We start from the raw sequence: 25,470 nt of genomic DNA on the forward strand, positions 1-25,470 counted from the left end.
GAAACCAAAGAGGCCGACACAGTTTAAATGTCACAGCAGCAGGTGGTTTTCTCAGTTTAGGTCACAATCACACTATTTCCAAATGAATGCCTCACATCCACTCACTTCCCCTTTCCCACATCTTGCTTCTCTGTGGTCTTAAAGAGCCCTCTCAAACGATCTGAGGATAGAACCGCGATACTACTTCAGTGCCAACAGAAAGTATTGAAGATTGTGAAGTACGGAAAGCTGTCATCGAGTTTATCTATTCTTTGATCAAATAATTACGGATTTGAATCAAAATCTTTTCCATTTTAGACTATTTTATTCAGGTAAAGTTCTTGTATGGCTGCAGGTGGGTAGACAATATATAACATTTGAGAACTTTTGTCAAATGAAAATAAATGATATTTCACAGAAAAGCAAATAAAGATATCAGAAAGTATTGTTTTGGTAATGGGTCCACAATTCCAGTATTGTGTCGTAGAGACAAATTTGAAACAATACGCAGCTCAAGCTACTACCCATCATCTTCACTATCAATTACTTATTTTTTATTTATTAATACTTCTTCTTTTATTGAAGACAGAGAAAGAAAAAGGCCGACATGTTTGTGTTGATATCTTTATATTGAAATTCATGAAGTATACACAATGCATCCTACACTATTACAATTTCCACACGTTGATAATGTTTTTGTTGTTGGATGATAAAGCTACGTTTTGGCATTTAATTAACCAAACAGCAGTTTGACTGAGAAGCTCGGAGCAAAATAAAACATTAAAAACATAAAACATCGTTGTGGATTAAACTGTAGCACGGCAGCAGGTAGGTAGGTACAAGTAGGCAACATTAGTTATAGTAACAGAGTAGAAAATCATAAACAAAAACTCAATATTCATTTTTTAACGTTTGTTATATACAACCCAGTGCCTTTAGAGGAATGGCCCTTTTGTTTCTTTACACCTCATCTGGACTTTTCCTCTGACATCACAAGTAGATTCCAGCCAATCAGATTCAACCTTCAAGTTAGATGCAATTTACAGTAACTGTTCATTTTAGTCTGAAATATAGCCTTTTCTGTTTGTCTTCAGTCCAACATGAATATTGTTGAGCCTCCTTTCTAGTCAGCTAAATATGAAAACACACACACACGCCGCTCTTTTTTACCCCCCCGGACTGATTTAGAGCTGGCCAGTTTGACCTCTGATGACATCGATCTGAACTCCTGTGATACTCAAGGTGCAGAGTTACACTTCTGCCAGTTGACTAGTTTCTTTGTGTGTACATTCACAACTCTGTGTGTGTGTGTGTGTGTGTGTGTGTGAATACACTCAGTGGCCACTTCAAAATGTAACATCCGCCTTTTTCCTCCTGGAGACACTGAACCCTTTCAGGCATGAATTCATCAAGGTGTTGAAAATGTTATTGCTCCACGCTGGTTCGATCAATTCCTGCAGATGTTTGGAAGCTGCCAGATGTTTGTGCTGCGGTTATCCTGTTCCACCTCATCCCAAAGGTGCTCCACTGACACTGAGGAGTAAACACAAGTTTCTGTCATGTTACTGGATCCATCTTCACATGATGAGCGCTTTGTCACATGGCCATGAAGAGATGCACCTGGACAGTAACAATGCACTTGTGCACTGTGGCATTAAAGGACCCCATCTTAAGCTGGGAAAACTTCTCCTCTCACCAGATTCTTCAGGCTTTTTGTGCTAATTTTGACGCATGTGCATCATGCATCATCTATCACTCGGTTTTGCCGATCACCTGCTTACGGTTGCCTCATCTTCTTGGTCTTAGCTGTCAGCAGCTGAAACTAAAGTCAAGCCAAGATTCAACAAGTCATGCACTGTGAGATGCTCCTCTGCACTCTGCTGGTACACTGTGCTGAACTTATCTCTGTCCTTGCGGCCTTCCCGTTAGTTTCAAACATCTCACAGCTTTTTTTTTTTGCTTCAGATCAAACATCTTACCCTCTCTAATATTTCTGCCAGAAAGTAACCAAACCTCTTGACCATGTCGGCCTGTTTGGAAGACACACGAGTGGTTTAACAAGCAGGTGTTCCTAATAAAGTGGCCACTGAGTGTTTTGTTCTGTACCCGCCTTTATATGAAATGAACAGTGTAATTCAGTGTGTGTGTGTGTAGTGGTAAACGAGATCCAAAAGGTCTGACTGAACTGTGAAAAGTAAACACAGCCTGCCACCCTGCTCGACTCTGCCAGTCAAGGTCAAAGGTCACAGCTCACAGAGCAGCTGACATCAGAGAGGAGGGGTTTTTAACGGTGTGTTCAAGTGCAGCAGGAATCACAACGTTCTGTGTGTGTGTGTTTTCCATTTTGACTTTATGCTTCCCTTAAGTTATGTTTAAGGTTTGTAACTAGCATTGCACCACTTTCTAACGTACAAACACATACTGTGTAACACATGCAGAGGTTTGCACGGTTTGGAGCTTCTTTTAGTTTCTTTGTGCTGGGACGTCCAAACCAAACAAACCTCAAGCATGTTTTATGTCTGAAATTTGATGTGAGGAAAGCTGAGCTGCTGACGGTAATCACAACAGCTTTTATGCTTCTGTTCTTACTGTAAATTATATATATATTCACATCCACCAGTATCATCTTTATCGACCTTCAGATCAAGGCTTTGTCAGCAAACTTTTCTTTAGCATCATTCATGTACACATATGAACATTAAAGGAAACTAGACAATCAGGAAAAACTTCCCTTACATGCATGCACACACTCATAACCTTAGTGCTTTTTCTTTCCCTTGGACTTCCACACTTCCTTCTTTCTTTTATACACATTTTAACATTATTTCAGTCAATTATTTATGCATTCAAACAGTCTCACATACACCTCACAGTCAACACAAAACAAAAAACATGCACATTTATACACACACACACACACACACACACACACACACACACACACACACACACACACACACACACACACACACACACACACACACACACCCTCTTTACATAAGCACATTCATGTACATACATAGAAAAGAAAGGTATTGTTCAACGTAAATTAGAAAAAGCTCAGTTTCGAAAAGGCGTCTATTAGCTCTCGTACCTAAAACAAACATTTTACAGGGACTGGTTGTTTTGTGCCAGTAGTTTAGAGGGGAGCACGCAGAACAGCAAGGAAGGACGGAGTGTTTTCTTCTCTATCCCGTCAGGACAGTTAGAGTTCAGATGTCCTACCTTCCTTCTGCGGGTCTTTAATATCAGCAGTACAAAGACAGAAATAAATGAAGCATTTCTCTTTTTTTTTCTTTTTTTTTTTACGCTTTTCTTTCTGTGGCCGGTGGAAGCACGCTGTTTCTCTGGGGAAAGTGGTACTGTTGTACTTCATCTTGTGTTTTTCAACCCCTTCTCATCAGCACAGTTGGCTGTAGTCATTCGGGGTGGAGGGGGGAAGAAATGGATGGGCGTGATTAGATCAGGAGGGGTAGGGAAACAACAGGGAAACACGAGAACAAGTAACACAGTCGGTAGTTATGGTCGTCCTGGAATTTAACGGTCAATGTTCAAGTTAAAGTTATGGCCCGGTGGGTTAAGTTAGGCGTCCAGAGGTTTCAACGTGGTGAGTTGTACTGAAGTCCAGACATAGTCTGGGTAAAACTGGATGATGGGGTTATCACGTTAGGTGGTCTCCTTGCCCTGGGTCCCAGTGACGGTCTTGATGGAGCTGAGCGTTCGGTTGAACCAGGTCTTCTTGGCGGCCTGCACCTCGTTGAGGGCCAGACCCAGGTGGTGCTCCAGGTCCTGGTTTGAAGAGGAAAGACAGAAACCATTATCGCTATGACTGTCGCACAGAACAGGGGCCGAAACAAGTCAATAGAAAATGAACTGATACCGGCTCTTGCTTTTCAAGAGTCCGGGCCTTTATATTTTTACCACTTTCCTCAATCAGCAGCTTTGAACACAATTCATTTCCCACTGAGAGACATCATTAATTATGTGAAATCCTCATCTTTCTTTTTTGACATCATTCCAAATCAGATCCTTACAAAGATCCTTGTTGCCGTTGGTCAAAAACTTTAATCATGAACGCTCCACTGTCTTCAGGTCTGGCCCTGTTTTTCTTCACACTCAGCATACTCTAGTGTCTTTAAAAGAAACCAAAACTCTTAATTATTTCCAAACTGACCGTTAAATGACAGCAACTGTGCTTATGTGCAATATTTCAACTGTGCATGAGCACCCCCACTTTAATAAGACTGCTCTTTTCCAATTCTGTTAGACCTTAACGCTGCTTCAGACACAATCATTTACTAAATTAAGTTGAGCTCACCAATAACGCTCCCAGTTTCTTTAACCATATCTTGTTAATAGCACATTTTCTGCTGTGATTTGTGGAGCCCCTGCTGCCCTGGTACTTCTTTCTTTTGGTGCTCATCAAGTAATTTGAGTAAAAACTATAACCCCCCATTTAATTGCTGTGCAGGTGACACACTGTAAAACATAAGCAGCTAGCCTGGATATTAAGAAAGGGATGTCCCAAAACATCCCCCGCCTAAATGAATGAAAGTATCTCGTCTCAGTTCACATCTCAGACTTTCAGAGCCGTTATGAAGCCTGATATGATCTTAAAGTAGTGTTGAATGTGTCATTGCAACAAATGCCGGTAAAGCAGACTCACTGCGACTCAAGGTTTGTTTAAATGGATTCTACATCAGCTGGAGTCGTGATGGGAGCGGACCTAACATGATTTAAGTTATGTTGTTCGTGACAGGTTATGTCCTTGTATTTATGAACTTTTTTCACATCTGTGGCCACAATCTTGTACGTGAATCTGAAGACTTTTGCAGTTTGATTTGAGCTAAAACTGTGTGTTGGTGTACCTGGATTTTGCACTCAGCCTCCACCAGCTGCAGTTTGGTCTGGGCTAGTTCCAGCTCCATCTCTCTCAGCTGGTTCTTCAAATCCTCCTTCTCCTCATCCGTCTCCTCAGTTCCCCCAGCGGGTGCTGTGGTCACAGCCCGCACACGACCCTCTTTGTTGAAAAGACTGCTGCACTTCTCACAGCCCTCCACTTTGGACTAGAGAAGGATAAAAGAGAGAGAGAAAAGGTTACAGAAAAAAACAAGCTAATAAGTGACGTCTTCGCACCAGTTGCTTGTATACCTCGAAGCTTGAGGAGAGTAAAAAACATAAAAGGCAGCTTGTGTGATGTCTAGTGGTATTTAATAATCTTGCATTGTTTGAGCGGTGAGAGACAGCTTGAAAGCGGCTGTCTCAAGCCAAAATCAATATTATATCGAGACCATGAATTAGGTAAAATGTGCGCACAAATTATTAAATTGAGAGCACAAATTATTAATTAGTATAAATTATTCAATTGAGAGGACAAATTACAAATTTGAGAGCAGGATTTATTCTATCTAGAGCAAATAGTAAATCGAGAGTACAGATTTGTTTTTGTTTTTTCTCTCCAGGGCTACGTAGAAACAAGATGCACAAGTGAGAAAATAAAATAAAAGACTCTTTCAACCTAGAAGGTCCAAGATAAGAAATCAAAGCATCAGAGCTCCAACAAAGACCGAAAGGAGCCAGTGATGCGCGTGGAGATAAGTGTGCGGACACCTTGATTTCTTTTGGTTGACAATATTTTTGCACCTTATTAAAGACTATTGTCAGTGTGCAGAATCTTTGAAACTTTAACACAAATTAAAATGGACCAGCAGAAGATGCCAGCGGTTACCAAACCAAACAACTAAACAACTAAATGCAAATATCTACAGCCATGACGTTCAGGGATGTGCCCCTTTTTGCAGTAGAGATATTTTTACAATCTGAGAAGAGGCCGTGTTCTGTAGTTACTGAAGCATGGCAGCTCATTAGTGGAGTAGCCACACAAGCCAACTATGCTTTCCCTCTTCTGTCAGGGCTGCACTCCACCCAGCCCTTTAGTCAAAGAGCTCTTTTTGGGTGCCCTTGTATGTGATGAGCTATTATTGGGCACAGAGCATTTGTGCAAGCAGCAACAGAGGGTCACTGTGAACAGAGACACACTGACTGTGCTGCAAGACAAAACCCCATTCAGGTGCTTTTACTTGTTCATAGTTTTCTCGTGTTAATTCATTGAAGTACCTGTCTCGCTGCGGGAGTAGGACGTTAGCTTTGCCAGACGAGCTAGGCTACACTGGAGGTATTTGAAGGTGGAAAAATACTAATCCAAGATGATGATGCTGCAGCACAGATACATATGTTGGAGTGTTCCTGCTTCACTTGCTCTTTGACAATTTGGTTTATGGCCACCAAACTTCCTAAAGGCAGTGCAGGTCGGGCAGAGTCGCCAGTGTCCTGTTTATAGATTAGTGCAGTAACAAGCAGCATCGTCCACAGCACCTCAGGACAAAGTCAAGGTTGTGTGCCCGCAAAATGAATATTTCATAACAATATTACATTTAATTTGGATTAAACTGTCAACTGGGTTTAAAGCTGAATAGTAATTAGAATTAGAAGTGAGAGTGTTAATGAAGCAGCAGAGTGCCCGAGCCGAAAGTGTTTCTGTCGTCACTTTAAATAGAGTTTTAGTGAATAAGTATGTCAGTATATTATTTAAACAAGTCTAATTAACACTGTTGTAACTTACAATTATATATTACTCACTGTTCCCCTACATCAGTTGTAATTGCGATTGCTGACAGTTTTATTGCATTTGCTGCACCATTATTAAGTAAATAATAAAAGTACATTAACAATCAAGATGATAGATTTGCAGACATTCACCTCCACCACACACACATACACAGAGAAGCTGCTGCATCCTTTACAGGACTTGTCCTTGGTGCAATAAACCTTTTGTCTGTCCTTTTGTGAGTCCTTGGGCAGTCCTGACAGAGCTCTCTGCCAAAATGGCCTTTCTCCCAGCTACAGTCTAAACAAACAGTTTCACAAGCCAAGTGTGCAAGTGCTGGAAGTAAAAATGCCTGGCCCTGGCTCCTTGGCCTAACTCCTCATTCTTCCCCAAACGCTTTCATTTCACTGCCAGTCAAGACAATGAGACGGCAGCAGAGTCCCCAACATACCTGCGTGGAGGTAACGGCTGGTTTTTGCCTCTAGCTCTACAATGATTACAGGGATTTTTTAATCCATGAAATACAAATTTAGAATACAAGTTAAATAAATAAAGCTGTGTAAAATATATTTGTTGAGCACGGCTAATAATTATTTGTGGAAATGATGGCAGTTTATATTGAGGGACAGCATTGCTACCCGGCATCATCTGTGGTCTAACATAACTGTGGGCCTAAACAATCAACCTGCTCCTGTAAAAGACACGTGACAGCCAGTGATAATGTGACAGTGTTTCTGGTCTTGTCATCCAGAATCCTCAGAGCTGTAGTTATATCATTTATTCTTCGATTAGTAACTCACGTATATACTTTTGTCGCTAACAGCAAAACTCTGTAACAGCAGTGTTTTGTTTTTGTGTGTGTGTGTGTGTAAAATTCACCCGGATTTTCTCCAGTTCTCCTCGGTTAGCTGTCTGTTGTTTCTCCAGTCGTTCACTCAGCTGGGAGCAGATCTATATGAACCAGAGACAGATGTTCAGAAAGTTAGTTCAGTGACGCTGCTTTCAGACTGCCATCAACAATTCAGTCTATCAAATTTCTACTGAGCCATTCAACGTGACACTCAGTAGGCAGTATTGTACAGCTGTTGTATCTATAGAGCTACACTGCGTTAGTTATAATAAGTGGTCAGACGTCAGGAAACCCACCCACAACAATAAAGAGGTCATAATACTGTACATATTTATATATTTATCTGTAATATTTATGACTTTAGAAAATTGGTTCTACTGAGGTTGCAGGTTTTCTATAACATGAACACATCAGTCACCTTATGCTGCATTCACATGGATTCTGGCAGACGGTAGACAGCAAACCGGATATCATTTTAGTGGACGAGAACAGGACGGTAAATTTAGGTGAGGCCGGCAGAGAATACCGGCGACGGCAACAGTTAAAAAAGGTAAAATATTAAATTTTTTTGCTGTCCTCCCTCACACAAGGAGAAAACATGGGCGATCTGGACAACAAGAAGCCGCTTTTATAGCTAACATTATGCATTACTAGAATAATCATATAAGATAACAGACTTGAAATAATTTTATTTAATATATTTTATTCCATTCTTTGTAAACAATATGACATCACCATAGCAACACATAGTCATGTGTTTCGCTTTGCCGTCCTGTTTGTTTGTTTTTCCCGTGCCGTCCAGATGGTGTAAACCGTCTCAAAATCACCCTCCATTTCTGTCCGCCCCAAAAGTACCTTTTATTACAGTGGAGCCAGGATATAATGGGACAAAGGAACACAAATTTAAACCAAAACTGTGTCCAAGCAATTACAAATACTGAACTGTACTGTTTCACTGAGAAAAACAGTTATTTTGATTTCCGCCTCTCCGCTCCTTCATACCTCTGTGCACAACCTTGTCTTTCCCTTCCACCTGTCTGTGGCTCTTGATAAATCAGTCTCTGCGGCAGAGACTTCATCCTCTTACTGTAAGTCCGTTAGTGGTGTCATAAGGTCCTGTTTTTCCAGCAGAGCTCACTGGATGTACACACATGTGCATCCTTTACATATATACCCAATCTCTTTTTCTCCTCCTCCTACACCGAAACCCACAGCTACAAACAGGCTGACAGACATACAAACACACACACCCACACACTTGTTCTCTAGCTTGCCGTCGAACCGAGAGATCGATGTGACATGAGTCATCCTAACGGGAACATCGGGTCACCCCACCTCTCTGCAGACAGACTATCTATCTGTTTCTGCTCTCTGCATATATCTCGTCCTCCTCCTCCTTTAGATCAATCCATACATCTATCTGTGTATCTTTAGCCAAGCAGATATCCATCTTTCTCCTCCTACATGTCTTTTTAATCTTTTTCTCCGGTCATCCTCTCCTTCATTTGCTCTCAACTGCCATTACTGTGCCCGTCTCTCTACCATCCCTTCATCACCACTGATCATGTATCCCTCTTGATCTTTGCTCTTTTACTGCCCCTGCGTCCTTTTCTTTAACTAGCACTACTCCAGGGCATGCTGCACATATTTTTAGTTTGTGAAGCTTTAACTAGCTGCTAGCCTCGTGTGTAGGGAACACTCTGTCTCCAGTCACTTTTGTCCCTCACATGCAAAGTAGGCGTTTTACTTTCCTTCATATTTTTCTATAATTTGTAGAAAAGGCTGAGAGGGACATGGTGGAGAGGACAGTGTGTTCTGGGATTTTAAGCCTTTGTAAGATGGGGTACATGTCAGTCTACTGTCTGGAATCCTTATTATAGGCAAGCTGTCGATGATTATTTTAAATTCTGGATGAACAGGGTGGTTGTTTTCTTCATTCTTGATATTGCTTTTGTGTCATGTAATAGATTTGCTGCTCTTTTCTGTTCAGGCTCGAGACCCATGGGCCCTTTTTTTGTTTTCATGTTTTTCCATTTCTTTTCCCACAAACAATCTCAGTCTGATTTATTTTAAATGTTTTCACTCAATAATTCATCTGGTCCTGCTGTAACTGCTGGGGGCAATTTTAGTTTTCTTAGTCATTAATGCATGGATATAGTACACTTACAGTATGCTTACAGTGGGCATATTGTAAGCACATACAATATTAATTGCTTTATCACACAAGCAGACAGTCAGGATGTGATGCTCAATAAAATGTTCAGAATATTTAGGTGTCCAGGGTCAAAACATTTTAAAACTGCAAGAAATAAAATAAATATAATGCTAACAGGGCCTCAGAGACTCGAGCACTGGCACATGTCGCTGTACCTGGCAAGAACCCGGCTAGCCTGAGTGCAACTAACACTGGCTCCGCTCCTACAATAGGGATTACAATACACCACTCAACACTGTTTTTTATCCCCACCATTAACAGACGTTTCTCTGTCCTCGTGGGCCGGCGGGGCAATTAGCACACAAAGCTTTTTTGGTTCTAATCCCACAAAAACAAACTTTCGCATTCGTAGCCACTGAAATAGGAAAAAAGCTATTTGAAGAATAATTTGACTTGGAAAACAACGCATGCTATTTTGGGGCATTCCTCAACTTGTCAGTCCCAGAGGACTGAATGCTGCTGTCCTCCCTCTGCTATCTCCTCCACAGACTTGTGTTCATTTTCTCCCTCTCGCTCTATCTATCACCCCCCTTTCCTCGCTGTCACAAAAAGAACTATTTTTGTCAAAGCCCCATTTTCACACTTAGCTCTGCTCCGCACAGTTTTCAGCTGCATGCTGGCAATCTGTAGACTGCTTTTACCCACAACACACACACAGACATAAAAAAACAACATCAAAATCCCCTCTCCTCTGTGATTAAGTCTTATCATCTGTTTTCAGATCTGCTGTCAATTCCAATGTGCTGCCAATATTTTTAGACTCAGGTGAAGTTAAGGTCTGTTTCTAAATTAGTCCTCTTGCTATTTCTGTCTGCCCCCACAGGGAGCGGTAGGAGCTGGATTGTTGCATAATGTCTCTGTGCTGCTGATGGTAATAGTACTTGATCTGGGTAGGTTTATATTTAAGCATTAAGTGACAGGATGAGATCTGAGAGGATGAAAATCGCCGTAAGAGGAATTCGATTGGCAGGAACTTAAAATATGCTCACAGGCTCACTCATCAAAGGCTCTGGGTTCAGCTCAGGGACAGTTCGTAAAATTAGATGTTTCTGCTTCACAAGCTAGATGAATGAATGAAAAAAGATTGCTCTTATATTATTTTTAAATATTCATGGCTAGTCTTGCCACAGTAATGGCTTGATCAGAGCTTAGATCTGAAAAGACAAGCCAAATAAGGAAAGATAAGTGGTGGAGAGATGCTCGAAGGATCACTCCTCAAACATCCAGAGTTCAGGATGTAATGTAACAAACCTTCAGGCCCTTACTTGCTGCTATGCAGTGATCGCCAACTGCTGGCAGCTTGTTAAACATGAGTCTTCAATCAAGCAACCTTTAAATGTCACTAAATCTATACATTTCTGACATGTGTCAAACTCAAACGTGGACCTACAGAACTTCTGGACGTTTGTATCTGATGATCAATTACTGCCTTCCCCTGTTTTTATATGCACTTGCATCTTTAATTAGCAAAGCTCCTCCATGTTCTGCGCTTCTTCCAGATCAATGAGCAGCCACTTTAGATTTTAAAGCTCCTCATAAATTTTAATCTAAGCCACAGATTAGAATAAATTCTGAAACTCTTGGAATAATAATTAGTTTGCAGTTAACTTCCTGCTGCTGGAAAACAACTACAGCTGTACAGCTGTATTTTTGTCTCTTTACACTGGCTCCCAGTAGGTTTGAGGATTGATTTAAAGATTTTATTGATTACCTTTAAGGCTCTTAATGGCCTGGCTCCCTGCTATATTTCAAACCTTTTAGCTCCATATGGACCTGTGTAGTCAAGGAGACAGAGCCTGTTACATGAGGGTCCTAAGACTGGCTGAGTCCTTGTTATACATAGTTTATATTTTATTCTTCACCTATTAATTTTATTAGATTTTAGTTTAATTTGATTCAGGTCCATTCAAACATCTTTTATCCACCTGTATGGTTTGCCTTTTGCTGTCGATTGTTTGGTTTTCGTTGTTCTGTAAGAAGCACTCTTTTATTTGGTCTACAAACTTTTAGATGAACTAATGCTCTAACAACAATGACTTACAGGATTATAATGGTATTGTAATGGTGGAGAACATTCTGTATTTTATATGATAGGAATCAACACAAAGATACAATAAATGGAACACAAGGAAAAACATTAAGCAGATTAGTAGAAGGGTTATAATGTTGAATGTAAACTTAAAATCACAAAAAAAGTGTTTCAAGGAAACTGGGGGTGGGTCTGCCTCAGTTTACAGTTTCACTTCTCTAAAATGTTCTTGTGAGGAAAGAGACACACTTCAGTAATACTTTATATACAAACTGGAAGGAATCAACACAGTTATTAGACTTCTTAATTGACCGCTTTAAGTGATTTCTGTACACAGTAAATTCTACAGCACAAGTTTCAGATATAAAGTACGTACCTGCTTATATTCTCCAATAATGGAGCCGTTCTTCTTTATCTCTGATTCAGACTTATCAAGCTCTCGTCTGCACATCTCCTTCAGCTGTGGAAACACACACACAGATACCGTTAGGCTGTTGCTGCAGCGCTGAGACCAAGGACAGAAGCAGAGTCAGAGGCCCCAGAGACCGTGTGACTGCCATGACATGTAAAGAAGACAGAGAAAGGTATTGGCAGACCGGCAGCTTGGGGCAAAGTCACGCCCTCTACACAACCTCTGTGCAAGCACATACATCATTCACAGCTCCACTTACACACTCAAGAAGACAGGAGACATTTGGAGGACAGCACTGAACACACATGGGAACAGAGGACAGCAGGTCTGTCCTCCACCTCAAAGGGATTCTTCATTGAACTCAAGAAAAACTACTTCAAAGATGAACTGACATTCTTTGACATTGGAGGTCTGACTGTGGAGAATAAATGTCTTTCTTTCGAATTTTTGGCCTCTTATTGAAGATGGATTTAGAGTCGATGAAAGGGGTTAATTCGAGTCCTGTCGTACAGGTTTTATTTTGTAGTCGAGTGTCTGATATCACCACCACAACACTAGATGCATGTATTGTACATGATACCGCATCAGGCTTTTACTATATTCCTCACAGTAAGTGTGTTTACATTCTTTCATTTCACATCTACCACAGTGCAATTGCTGCGTTTATGTTAGCTCATTCATTCATACAGAATTGAGGGTAACAGAAGGTCTTCAGTGTGATGGCTTTGCTAGATGCGTGTTACTGAACAGGAGAATCTTTCTTCAACTTCCTTAATGTTGTCATCACTTGTAACAATCTCCACCAGCATCAAAAACTTGTAGAAGAAAACACAAACAGCCCATGCCGACCAATCACAGTTTTTTTTGCAGTCCTCACATGGTACGTCTGTTGCCACTGTAGCCCTGACGTATAGATTTTTTATGACGCACACATCAGCTACAGTGTGGCCTACGCATAACCTCAGAGCCTACACACATAGCCGGTGTAGGTAGAGTGTAGGTACGGCGTAGGTACGGTTTAACCCCTTAAAGTAAAAGTATAAATCCAGCTTCACTACCTCAGTTGTGGTATGTTCAGTACTGCCACCTCAGAAATACATGAATTGCTTACTTGCTTTTTAAAAAACAGTACAATAAACTAAAAGACAAGCCAACATGCCATGAGTCTGCAGGTTTTTATGCTAATTAACACACCTTTGAATAAAAACCTATCAGACTCTTGGCTCTATCCAGAAGATGGACTGCTCAGCCTGTCACATTAATATTGCACACTTCCTGCTCGTCCCCTCCTTGACCCCAGGACAGGAGATTTAAACAGCGTCCTTTCACTGTAATTCTGATAATTCCTTCACCTGAGAATTTGTGTTGCAATAGTGCTGACCCTTCCCTCCTATCTGTAACCTGTATGCCACATGGGATTGACAGAAATACTGAGGTTTTAGATATCAGCTGCGCTCAGGAAAAAGCTTTTCGTCCACACAAGCTCAGTTTCAATCCAGACACTTGTCATTGGCTCTAACCTGTGCAGACTCTTCCTCCAGTCGTCTCTTCTCGTCCTCAGAGTCCACCAGTTTCTGTTTGGTCAGCAGCAGCTCTTTATTCAGGGCATCTGCCTTCTCCTCAGCCTGACACACAAACACACGACAAAATAACCCACGTTGATGAGGTCATTGAAAGTTAGACTTGCCCTACTTTCCCTTACACACACACGCACAAATTACATTTTGAGGCAGTGTAAATAAAGGTTTTGCTACATGTGTTTTTGTTGCACAAACACACTTGTGTTTTCACTCTCACTCCATGTTTTTTTCTTGCACAATTGTTGCCACATGTAGTGAAGTGATGACTCACATTTTCACGAACATCTGTACACACACACACACACACACACACACACACACACACACACACACACACACACACACACACACACACACACACCATAATTTACACACATATCTCGTTTCTCTTTGGCTTACGTTGTCGAGGTCTTTGCGCAGGGCTATCTTGCTGCTGACTAGTTCATGTGCCAGGTCATCGTTCTCCTGCTCCAAGCGCATGTTAGCCTCCTGCAGACGACGGTTCTCCCGCTGGACAGAGGCAGAGAGAGAAGAAGAGAGCAGGAGAGACAAATTGTCACCAGAGCCAGAAAGATAAAGACAAAGAAAAAAAAGAGTGGGACAGCAAAACAGAAGAGCATATGAACAGAGAGAAGTGAGGAAACATGAAAGAGGAAGCAAAATGAAGAGATAGCAGAGCAGGGAAAATTAGTTAATCATGAAGAGTTGCGAATGAATGTGTGAGCGTCTGTTCCTGGATCAGTAGTTTCTAGAGTAACACAACAATATCCAGAGAGCAATAGTGTGAGTGTAAAAGTCAACTGTGATCAAGTGAGAATGTAATGTTTAACTTTGTGCATCATTAACAGCAACAGACTGTGTGTAAAATATCTTCCCAGAGATGACGACCAGAAGAGTTGGTAAAGTTACGAAATTACGAAATCTTGAGAGTTCCTACTTCCAAAGAAAGATTACAAAAATAGTGCAACATTTTCTTAGTTAAGATGGCGTTTTGTTAAGTTTACCCAGCTGTCATGCATCGTACCTTATGAGCAAGTTATTGCAATTAATGGTTATCATTGAAATATCCCTGCTCACTTTTCATTTTGGGAAAATAAGTCTGTGTTTTATATCAAAACAAATTACTTATAATGCTCTAGGTGCAGAATTGCAGGTGCGATATCATGAAATACGTTTTAGCCTCTTAAAATGATAGTCAATATCTGGCTACAGTCAACTTTATCAATTTGCGGCTGAAAATCCTCTCGAAAAGCAAAAATACAAATCTCAAGATACCTCTTCTGACATACAAAAAATGGTATTTGCTTGTTAGAAGCAAACAAAGCATGCGTTCAGTCGCTGTAATTGATGATCTTGTGCTATATAGAGCCAACCCGTTACCCTTGAAGTGACTTATGGCAGGTACAATTAATGGCTTTTTTGATGCTATGTAGTTTTTCTTTCTCGAACAAGGACTGTCAAGGTCTACAGTATTATTCTGTTCTGTCAGAACATGGTGGTTGTTTTAACACTGTAGTAGTAATGTAGTATTAACACAATCTACACCAAAGAGTTGTAGAGTTGTAATACTTTGGATACTATAACAGTTCAATTATAGGCTATATAAATATATCATTCAATATCAAGTTTATGTTAATTTCACAGAGAATCCATTCAATTTTTTTATGCTTACTGTGTACATGTGCATATCGTGTGCTCATGTCTACCTCATATCTCTCGATGGGGGCCTCCTGCTGCTCCTGCTGCTCCCTGATGGTGTGGTACTCCTTCTCGAATTTCTTCAGCTTTTTCTGGCTGATCTGTTGGGCAGCGAGAGCAGAAAAAAAACAAGAATGTTTGGTACTCATCAACCGTATCGCACACATGAAGAATTACACCAACGATTGCAAATATACACACGATGAAAAACATAAATATAAACTAGCACAATAGTCTTTGGCTCGTGCACTAAAGATGGCTGCCAGAGAAGAGTCCTCCCCATCTTTTGTAAACACGGACACAAGATTTGTAATCTTTGCTGGACTGTTGCGTTCTTTAGTCCAGTCCAGCATTTGAATGACGAATGGAACATATGTAGAGATTACAGCCCCAATTTTCTACTGTTCATTTCTGCATTTTGAAACTAGACGGATTACTTTGTGTAACTGTAGTTTTTGTGTTGTGTTACTACTGAAGGAACCTGTTTCTCTGGGCAGGTAAAGCCCTTCACACTATTTATCGCCTTGTTGTAGAAGTGATGAACACAAAATTCAGTAGTTCAGGTTTAGTGGTAGCTCTGATCACCCGAAACAGTATCCCATTTAAACACACACACACACACACACACACACACTTACAGTCATATTCATGCCTACAGTTGCAGTTCGCACATACACACTAAATTTACCTCATCAACAGGCCTTTCACTACCCAGCTGCTGCCTTACACTGGGCTTTTTAACACAGACAGCGACCACACAATGAACACTATGTGCCTGATTTTCAGCATGAAAGAGAGAACCAACACTGTGTACAAACTAAGACTTGCTTGTCCATTCTGTGGATTTTAATGCATCTAGTTACGGCTCCAGCATGAATGCACCCATTGTCTTTGCGTGCATGCCTGCATGTGTGTGTTACAATCTCGGGTTCAGTATAAAACTACAATATATCAGATGCTCCAAATGCTCCCAGCTCTCACCACCTAATGATGCTGGCAGAACTGGGACACCATGGCCCATATGCTGTCCTGCTCTAAGTGTGTCTCTGCGTGTGTGTGTGTGTGTGTGTGTGTGGGTATGTGTGTGTGTGTGTGTGTGTGTGTGTGTGTGCTCTGTGAGTGTATTTGGTTGCACGTTCTGCTCTGTAAATGGGGGACTGACAACAGGAGGAAAAAGTACAAGAGGTCATTCAGGGCAGGAGTTGCCTCATCCATCTCCTTTCTCGTTCTTTTTCTCCTGCTTTCTTGACAGACAGCTGGGTTTCCAGAAGTTGCTGCTTAGAGAAGCAATTAGGAGCACAGAGCAACCACGGCTGTCTCAAGCACAGCCATAATTTATAGACATAAAATATTTCTCATTTTACAAGTCTCGGATTAATAATAAATTAGCAGATTACCTGTGCAGTACCATCAGTATTGTTTTCCTGTAGTACACTAGCAACTAGAGGAGGTTTATTGTGAAACCACCTGCTCTCTCTCAGGTGGTTTGCTGATCATTCTCCGCTCTCCTGAAACTGCTCTGTTTCCAAATCACAAAAAGTCTGAAAATCTTGCAAAGTTTAACACAGAAAGCTGTAACTGTATGTAGCTGCTAATCTAATACAAATATCACTGCATACATGTTCATATGTACTTGATAGAAAGTAGAAAGCTGTGAGGTAGAGATGAAGAGATGGAAACTAAAACACACAGGTAAACAAAACAAATCAATAAACTGCATGCGTTCATGCTTTCCATTTAAATTCCCGGGGCAATTTGCATATATTAGCTTTAGAAGTCAAAAGGTTGGCAGGCAAGAAGAGAAAGTAGGTGTAACAACTACACATCAAGACAACATAAATGACCCCAGTTTGACCCCGAGATTGTCTCCTGAATAAATTGTGTGACCTGACTGTGGTTTATGACTTTGTTGGTCACATATTCACTTAAAAGACATTCAAATTATAATGACCTTTGACCACAATTACTAAGCAAAGTAGTTTAAAGAGTTTTTCTCTTGATGCCATCTACTAGAACTCACACAGACACTCAGTAGCTCTACTATTAATGTAGTTAAAATATAAATACGCCATCTTACTGATTCCTTACACTAACAACAACCTTCTTGGGACAATGTAATCCTGAGTCTGCTTTTATGCTTTTGTGCTTCCACCATGAGGGTGATGAAGCAGGGGAGGAAGGAGTCGATAGTTCATAGGGTAAAGGACCAGGATGTCTGACCTTAACCTCTGGTATATAAATAAAAGATCAATTTAACAAATATACCTTTCCTTCATTTTGTGCTTTTTTTTAGCTTCAAAATGTACATGGATACATCCTCAGGTAGGTCATTCAAATGTAAAACTCATGTTTAAAGCAGCACTATGAGACCTCAGACACTGACGATATACCTGGCAAATCTGAGCTAAAATGGGCAATAAAGTTAGAGCACCTGGCAACCCAGAAAGATCTCCAGTCCAATCAGAAGACAGTATCATCAGTCAATGAGGGCACCAGTAATCTGGTCAGTTAATCTCCCTATAGCGACATCCAAGCTTCAGATTAGCCTATCTCGATTTAGATTTAATTTCCAGCTCCAGCGCTGCAGTACGCACTGAGGTCAGTTTTGCCGAATGACTTCTTGGAATTTTCTCTTGCAAAATAATGTGCTGGAAATAACTTCTTAAAGCAGTAATGTATGCAGTAAATGATGGGATATGCTTCTATGTGACTGCGTGAAGGTCTTTTTATCCAAAAGGATACAAAGAACCCCTTGAAACACAAGCTTTGCTTGAGAAAGAATGTGCTTTTATAGTGGTTTTGCCTCCCATCTGAGAGACCACATCAGGCCAAACTCATGATTAATGTTCACGACTGATGCCTTTAAGATGAGTACTGAAACATCTTCAAGACCGCACAGCAAGTACATTTGCCTCTGACTTAGTTCCACTAGATATTTCTAGTCATTGTGTGTCACTCTCTCTGTGCTGTCCAACCATCTAACAGAGAGCCAAAAAGCTCAAATCTCTCTCTGTGCTCGCAGAGTTTTCAGAGTTTGTACTAATAAATATCTCCGCCCAAAGTTATCTTCAAAGTCAGGCCCTCTAAACTAGGCCAGGTTGTTCAAAACAGGTCAGGACACAGGTGTGAGTGTGTGTGTGTGTTTAAGAGACAGAAAGAGAGGTGTGTGTGTGTGTGTGTGTGTGTGTGTGTGTGTGTGTGTGTGTTCATTGCATCTGTTCAGCTTGATTTCAAGTTCACAAGTGGCCCCTAGTGGTGTTTAAGTAGCACTGCTGGACTACAAAGACATTTTATCCATTCATTCAATCCATTTTAACTTGATGATCTGATTGGCAGACATACTGACTGGGTTACCGCATGACTTACACACTCACATACATACATTTCTATTTTTTCTCACAATGAAAATTAGGTCACCAACAACACTTTGAAATGAAAACAGAGCTGAACCTTAAGTTCCAGATGTTTGTATGGGCGATGCAGGGCTGAACAGGCATAGCTACTGCATGTTAACAGTGAACTGAAACTCTATTTTATTTTTTATTTTACTCTGAACTCACCTTCATGCTACAGGCCAGCTCCATCAGTTTCTTTGCATTTTCCTCAGAACGGTACCTCTTAGGAACCGGAACACGAAAAAATTTGAGTGCCCCCTCGAAGTCTGTTTGGATCAGATCGTCTTTTGATGTCTGAGGAAAATAAAGATGGGAACACACAAGAACATTAAGCACACATTTACACGAGCTAGATGAGCCTGTTGGGCAGACATTTCTTCTTTTGCAAAGTGATGCTGCATGATCCTCATGGATTGCGACAAACAATAAATAACAGGTTTGTGAGAAACCAGCTTAGGTATAAGAGTAAGCATGAAATAAAAGAACTTCAATAAATGTGCACTGTTTTCAGGACAGAACTGTGTGGTGACACTACGCATGTGTCTGCACCAGCTCACATGTGCAGCCGTTTAAAATCTTTCCATGGTTTGATTTTGTTTTGGCACTTGCTGCGTGTTTCTTTCTAATCAGAGCTGTGATTATCGCACGTTGTGTGTGTGTGTTTGCATGTGTGTGTTCATATTTGAGTGGGCAACCTTACCTTCAGAAGTGCCAAGGCTACATTGAAGATCACACTGATGCCCTGAAAATAAAGACAGACTTTCAGATTCATGGTGAATTTGCACAGTGTCTCCTACTCTTCCTTGCAATGCTATAAGACTTCATGGGAAGGAATTTGAAAAACTACAAACTTAAATTAACATCTCTCCACAGAGGCTCAGGATTTGGCTGGCTAACTTAAAGACATCCAGAGACACTCGGGTTGTCTTGGCTGCGACCACCATGCTGAAAGGTCAATCTTCACCTCAGTCTGAGGTGTGTGTGATTTGAAGCAGGTTTTTCTCTCTGTATTTGGGTCTGTCCGTCATTTGGACTGTCTCCCAGTCCCTGCTGCTGTGATGCATCATTACAGCAGCATGGTGTCATGCATCACCATAGCAATGGTATTATTGAGGTGATGAATGGGACACTAGATGTTTTCATGTAGAGGTTGACATTCAGGGCAAAGAAAAAATATTTTTGTCTCATTAGACCAGAAATTATTCGCCCCATGCTCTCTGAGTCCTTCAACTGGATGCATTTTTTACTGACTTTGGCCTAACAGACAGCTCTTAGACACTTCTTTTATTTCAAACTTAATAATTCTCACTCCAAACTTGAATTTGCCACATTAACTAATCAGTGAGTCAACCTCTAGAGACTCATCACATAGGTAGTCTGTATTTCAGTTTCATTTCTTCATCATTTGCATGTCTAAAAATAGGTTTCTCTTTGTCAGTATGTGATACTGTGTGTACATAAATAGCAAAAATAAATGAATTTAATTGGCTGCAACTGAAAATTAAACCTGTTACACAACAAAATGTACATTTGTTCAAAAGTATGTGTGAATTGGAGCCCGTAAAGTTTATTACCAACCTCACACAGCAGCAGGTCAATGATATGGAAGACCATGTAAAGAGGGAACTTGGCCGTGAAGAGGGTGAGGAACCACTGAGAGGCATACATATGAGCCTCCAGACCCACATTCAGGAAATGGTTGTACAGGTCTGGTATATATTCCTGTTTAAGACAGAAAAGAAGCGAGGGGAGAAGGAGAAAATGAATAAAGAGACAGGAGGACGAGAAGGTAGACAAGTAGAAGGAATGATGGGGAGGGAAATATAGAGGAGAGAAGTAAATGATGTAATGAAGAAAGTATTTGGGGGAAAAAGACGAGGAGGACATATCGATCTAGAACAGGGTTAACAAGGTCATAAAGAGAACAAAAAGTAGTGCTAGTCAATATATACGCCAACTGCACTGTACAACAGTGAAGCCCACTGCTCCACGTACCTGCATGAGTCTCTCCAGTTGGAAGAACTTGCAATGCAGATCTTCAAAGTTCTGCTTGAAAAGGTCCCTGAGCCCGTAATCAAACATGATCTTGACCAGCACACTGAAAGCTTGCTCCTCTGGCATCTGAAGAAGACGACCAAAAGATTTAGTCTTTAGTACCCCATGCCAAATCATACCCTGATGATACAGGTTTCAGATGAGGCTAATATGACAAACATTTTACTTCACAGCATAGTTTGTCCACAAGATGGCAGTGTTGACATGTCCTTGGACTGCATGGGGTGCTTAAAGGCAAGTCAGTCTCAGATGACAGATGAACACAAACGTATTATGCATTATTTATAGAAATAACATGTCAGTATCCCACAGATGCCACCTTGCATCTGAAATCTTTCCCAAAGTGTTTTTGTGCAGTAACAGTAACATCACGCACATCCTACTCTGAATATACCGCAGACAGGACTCCAAGACATTCACAATAAGGCAGGCCAATCCTCCAGCATTGCAGAATGTCAAAAAAGATACCCATGTCAAATGAAAACAAAACAGTCCCCCTCAGCTCTTGAAATTGTTTGAAAAGCTAGGATTTTTGCAGGACCCTGCTGATATGTGAACTCACGTGCAGCAGCAGCACAGCAGCCAAGAAGGATTGCCCCTGGCAGTAGCCAATCTCCTCATCGTAAACAGAGTAAGCCTGAAGGAGAGGACAGAGGCACATGGTTAGTAAAGACGTTTCACAGGGAATTCAATAATTGATGAGGGAAATGAAATAATGATAACTCAGGGGTGGTGCTTGTCCAATTATTGTATGATATGTGTTAGTCCAAATGCTGCCGTCGCCTTGCAACTGACGCCTGTAGCTGATTTAAACCAATATTTTTGAAACTACATTAAACATTATTTATGTTACATGTTATATTTCAACACAGAATCAGTTGATGAAATGTAATGTGAAAGAGAGATGAGAAAAGTTGTGGGTAATTTGAACAAAAAGACCAAAATATGTTATATATGTTATATATCTAGGACAAAAGAGAAGTTGAGAAATTACACACACAAAAATAAAGACTACTACTGTCCACCCACCATCATATCAGTCAAATAAAATGTGTATGAATATTTAGCTTTTGAACCCACAGCAGACTACAGAGCACTGGAATTAAGTCTCACAAGCTGTTGAGAGAAATATCTAGTAATTTTTATTCCCTTTTTAGAAAGTTTTGCGCTGTATGTCAAACACACTTGACTTTATTATGAAGTGCCCCATTACTGGTATTAGAATAGCAGTGAAGGAAGACATAGATGAGGGAAGAACCTGGAGAAAAATGAGTAGAGACTGTTAAAAAGACAAGGAGGAAGGAGGGGACGAAGAGAGAGGGAGAGAGATGTTGTTGTATAGCAAATGGAGTAAATATGAGGGGAGGGAGAGAGTTTAGAAAAGGGCTGTAGTGGCCTACTGAGCTACAAACACAAATAATGAGTTCAAGTCAAACAGACAAAGTGTGGATCAATCCACACACAGAGGAAAGGGAGCGCCCACTGAATTATTCACACACACCTGAGGAGGTGCCTGTCTGGGAAGAGATGGATGCCCTCACCTGAGTTATACATAATGAATGAAAAAAATAACTGTGGGCAGACCACTCATGTGGAGCTATGTGTGTATGTCTCAACTGTATACACACGTGTTCATTCTCATGAGAAATAAAGCACTGGCACTTCATGATCAATAAGTATTTTGTGACAAGTTGCCAAGTTGGAGTATATGTGTGTGTGCATGCCGGTGTGTGAGAGTCAGCTGTGCAGGAGGACTGATTATAGTAGAGTCTAGTGTGTGTGTGTGTGTGTGTGTTTGTGTGTGTGTTCGATTAGAAACTTAGGTTGCTTTTCTAGACATGCAGTGACTGTTTTGAACTCACTGAACCACCCAGAAACAGACTGGCTGCTGAGTTAATTAATGAGCTCTGACAACTCTCACTACTGCTCTACAAACTTTATCATCAGACCTACTGTAAAGCAAGTCATTTACACAGTAATTACACTGTATTATAGGGATCCTATTTCACATGCAGATTAATATCATTTCAGTCAATCAGCACCACGGCAACCAAAAAGACAAACTGAATGATGAAGATAAAATATCTCCAATTACAGTTTTCCAAATACAGTATTTTTTGATAGTTGTCTGGTAATAACTGATCAGTGTTTCACCATCAAATTTGTTTTTTTTATAGGTAATGTGTTTTAATGTTTACAAATATTTTACAGATGTATTTTGAGCTGCATTTGTGTATTGTGTTGATATAAATTCAACAAAATACTTCCCTATAAAGGTTGCAAAACAGATGATACGTTTAGGTAAAGATGGATATAAATATATGGGTTTTACATTTAAGTTAAATTCTTAAGGCAGACCATGTGGAACAGAGTGCAGTGTGTGTGAGACATACAGTCAGCTGTAGCTGTTAATAAAGCTTTGTGCACTACACTGATTTGCATTTTCATTTTTTTTTTTGACTGGCTCCATAATGTCCTGTGTTGACTTTAACCTAAACATCCTCTTGCGTGTGTGTCCTCACCTTGCAGATCTTGTAGAGGGAGTCTTGTCCGTCTCCTCCAGTGTCTTTGAAGTAGTCATGAGCTGGAAATGTCCTGTTAATGTCCCTGGTGATGGCACTGTCCTGAGGGGACTCCTGACAACGAGAACAAAAGGGGGGGGGGACAAAAAGGTCAAGGTGGGTGAAAAGAAGCAAAGCTGGTGTGTCACAGAGAGGGAGATCAGTCACTTAAGAATCTGCAGGAAGCTTTATTAGACAACACCTGGGAAAATATTCCTAAGAGGCCCAGCAGTGGTCAGTGTTCCTCAGTATGTGGTGTCCATCACACACTGCTTAGATTTACAGTATGAGGCAGGATGAATGACTGGTGGCACAGAGTGTTCTCTTCTACAGGACAGACTGCACACCTCGCCCTGACTCTCCATTTGTCTCTGTCCATGTCAGGTGTAATTTTAATCTAGTTATTACAACATGACAAGTAATTCTTATGTTGCTAAAGCTTAGATAAATAATGCTCACAATAGTTCCTAACAATAATTACGCAGTTCTGACAAACTGTAAAAAATAACGTTAAAGGAAAACTGACCAAATACAACATGTAACGCAAACACAGAGAGATTCCTGTTATTTATCAAGTTTTCTATGAAACAAAAAACATACTGACAATTCTGCTACTAACAGTAGTTATAGTAGTATAATTGCCTAAACACATTACAAATAAATCTGTACTAAGAAAATCTCTGATGTATTGCCCTACTTCAGGGTGATACCAAAAAGGAGGTCATTTGATAGAAAAATAACTGAAGAGACTGAAACACTGGGCTGTATAACACCAGACTGAGGGTGTTTAGCTTTCATCGTCACACAGTCTACCATCACAGATCTGAACTGGAACAGAGTAAATCAACTCTAAGGACCTTTTGTCTCAGAGAGGGATAGATGGATGACAAGGACAGAGAGCAGGAGACATTTGGAGGTGTGAATAAAAATGTATGCACCAGAATAAAAAAAGTTTCTGAACAGGAAAAGACCTATCTGCACCATAACTCGAGGGATCAAGGGTGTTGTTTTTCTGTGTTTGTGTGAACTCTTTTCTTCTGTAAAAATTGATGTGATCTCATTTGGGCTGAATGTTGCACAGGCAGGAAAAGGAACAAGACTAAGAGTCTACAACCATGCTAGCAGCTTTGAGAAATTACTCTACTTAGGCATTAGCGATGCTTTGAGCTAAATGCTAACGTTGTAATTTAGTTCGCTTATTAGCACTAAACACAAAGCACAGCTGAGGCTGATGGGAATGTCATTAGTTTGGCAGGTATTTGGGCATTAACCAAATTAATATGTTGACCTCATAGAAAAAAGTCAGAGTGATCATCAAAAAGATTACAATTCATCCTGAACAAGACATGAATGCTTGTACCAAATTACATAATAATCCATTGAGTACCTTGCCATCCACAGAGCTAAGCCGCTAGCATGGCTAGAAAAATAAATATGAGGACAAATGGTCAGAGGAGATTGTTCAAGGTCAGGACACACTGACACAAGTGTAGAGGCGTGACCACAACCCCAACTGCCTGGGGCAACATACACTACTCACAAAAAGTTAGGGATATTTGACTTTCGGGTGAAATTTATGGAAAATGTAAAAACTTCATGCTACAGTGATATTATATCATGAAAGTAGGCCATTTAAGTAGAAGCATGCAATGGTAATTTCTTCATCTCAAACAATTTATTGAAACAAAAGCTAACAACAGTGGTGGGTATACCACAACAAAAAATGTCAATGTCTCAATAACTTGTCATGTGTTCTTGAGCATCAATTACAGCTTGACAACGACATCTTATGCTGTTCACGAGTCGACTTATTGTCTGCTGAGGCATGGCATTCCACTCTTCTTGAAGGGCTGCCCTCAGGTCATTGAGGTTCTGGGGTGCGGGGTTACGACCCTCTACACGACGACTCAGCTGATCCCATTGGTTTTCTATGGGATTCAGGTCTGGAGAAAGTGCAGGCCACTCCATTTGAGGGACCCCAGCCTCCAGCAGCCGTTCCCTGATGATGCGACCTCGATGAGCTGGGGCATTGTCGTCCATGAAGATGAAATCAGGCCTGTGTTGCTCATGCAGAGGCACAATGACTGGA

At 40.7% G+C, this 25,470-nt stretch overlaps 1 protein-coding gene across 1 annotated transcript; it reads right to left on the reverse strand.

Annotated features, from left to right (window-relative positions):
• Positions 1-1,260: 1,260 nt before the first annotated feature.
• LOC139307269 (rab GTPase-activating protein 1-like) lies at positions 1,261-23,388 on the reverse strand. Its single transcript, XM_070931106.1, has 13 exons — positions 23,343-23,388; positions 21,383-21,457; positions 20,761-20,886; positions 20,344-20,487; positions 19,466-19,507; positions 18,931-19,059; positions 15,379-15,471; positions 14,072-14,182; positions 13,613-13,717; positions 12,057-12,140; positions 7,466-7,537; positions 4,848-5,045; positions 1,261-3,768 (listed from the first exon to the last, which is right to left on the reverse strand). Exons 3-13 carry the CDS (start codon positions 20,884-20,886, stop codon positions 3,646-3,648), a joined length of 1,227 nt encoding a protein of 408 aa, XP_070787207.1. The 5' UTR covers positions 21,383-21,457; positions 23,343-23,388; the 3' UTR covers positions 1,261-3,645.
• Positions 23,389-25,470: the final 2,082 nt, after the last annotated feature.

The sequence above is a fragment of the Enoplosus armatus genome, unplaced genomic scaffold, assembly GCF_043641665.1.
Source record: "Enoplosus armatus isolate fEnoArm2 unplaced genomic scaffold, fEnoArm2.hap1 Scaffold_61, whole genome shotgun sequence".
Lineage (NCBI taxonomy): Eukaryota > Metazoa > Chordata > Actinopteri > Centrarchiformes > Enoplosidae > Enoplosus > Enoplosus armatus.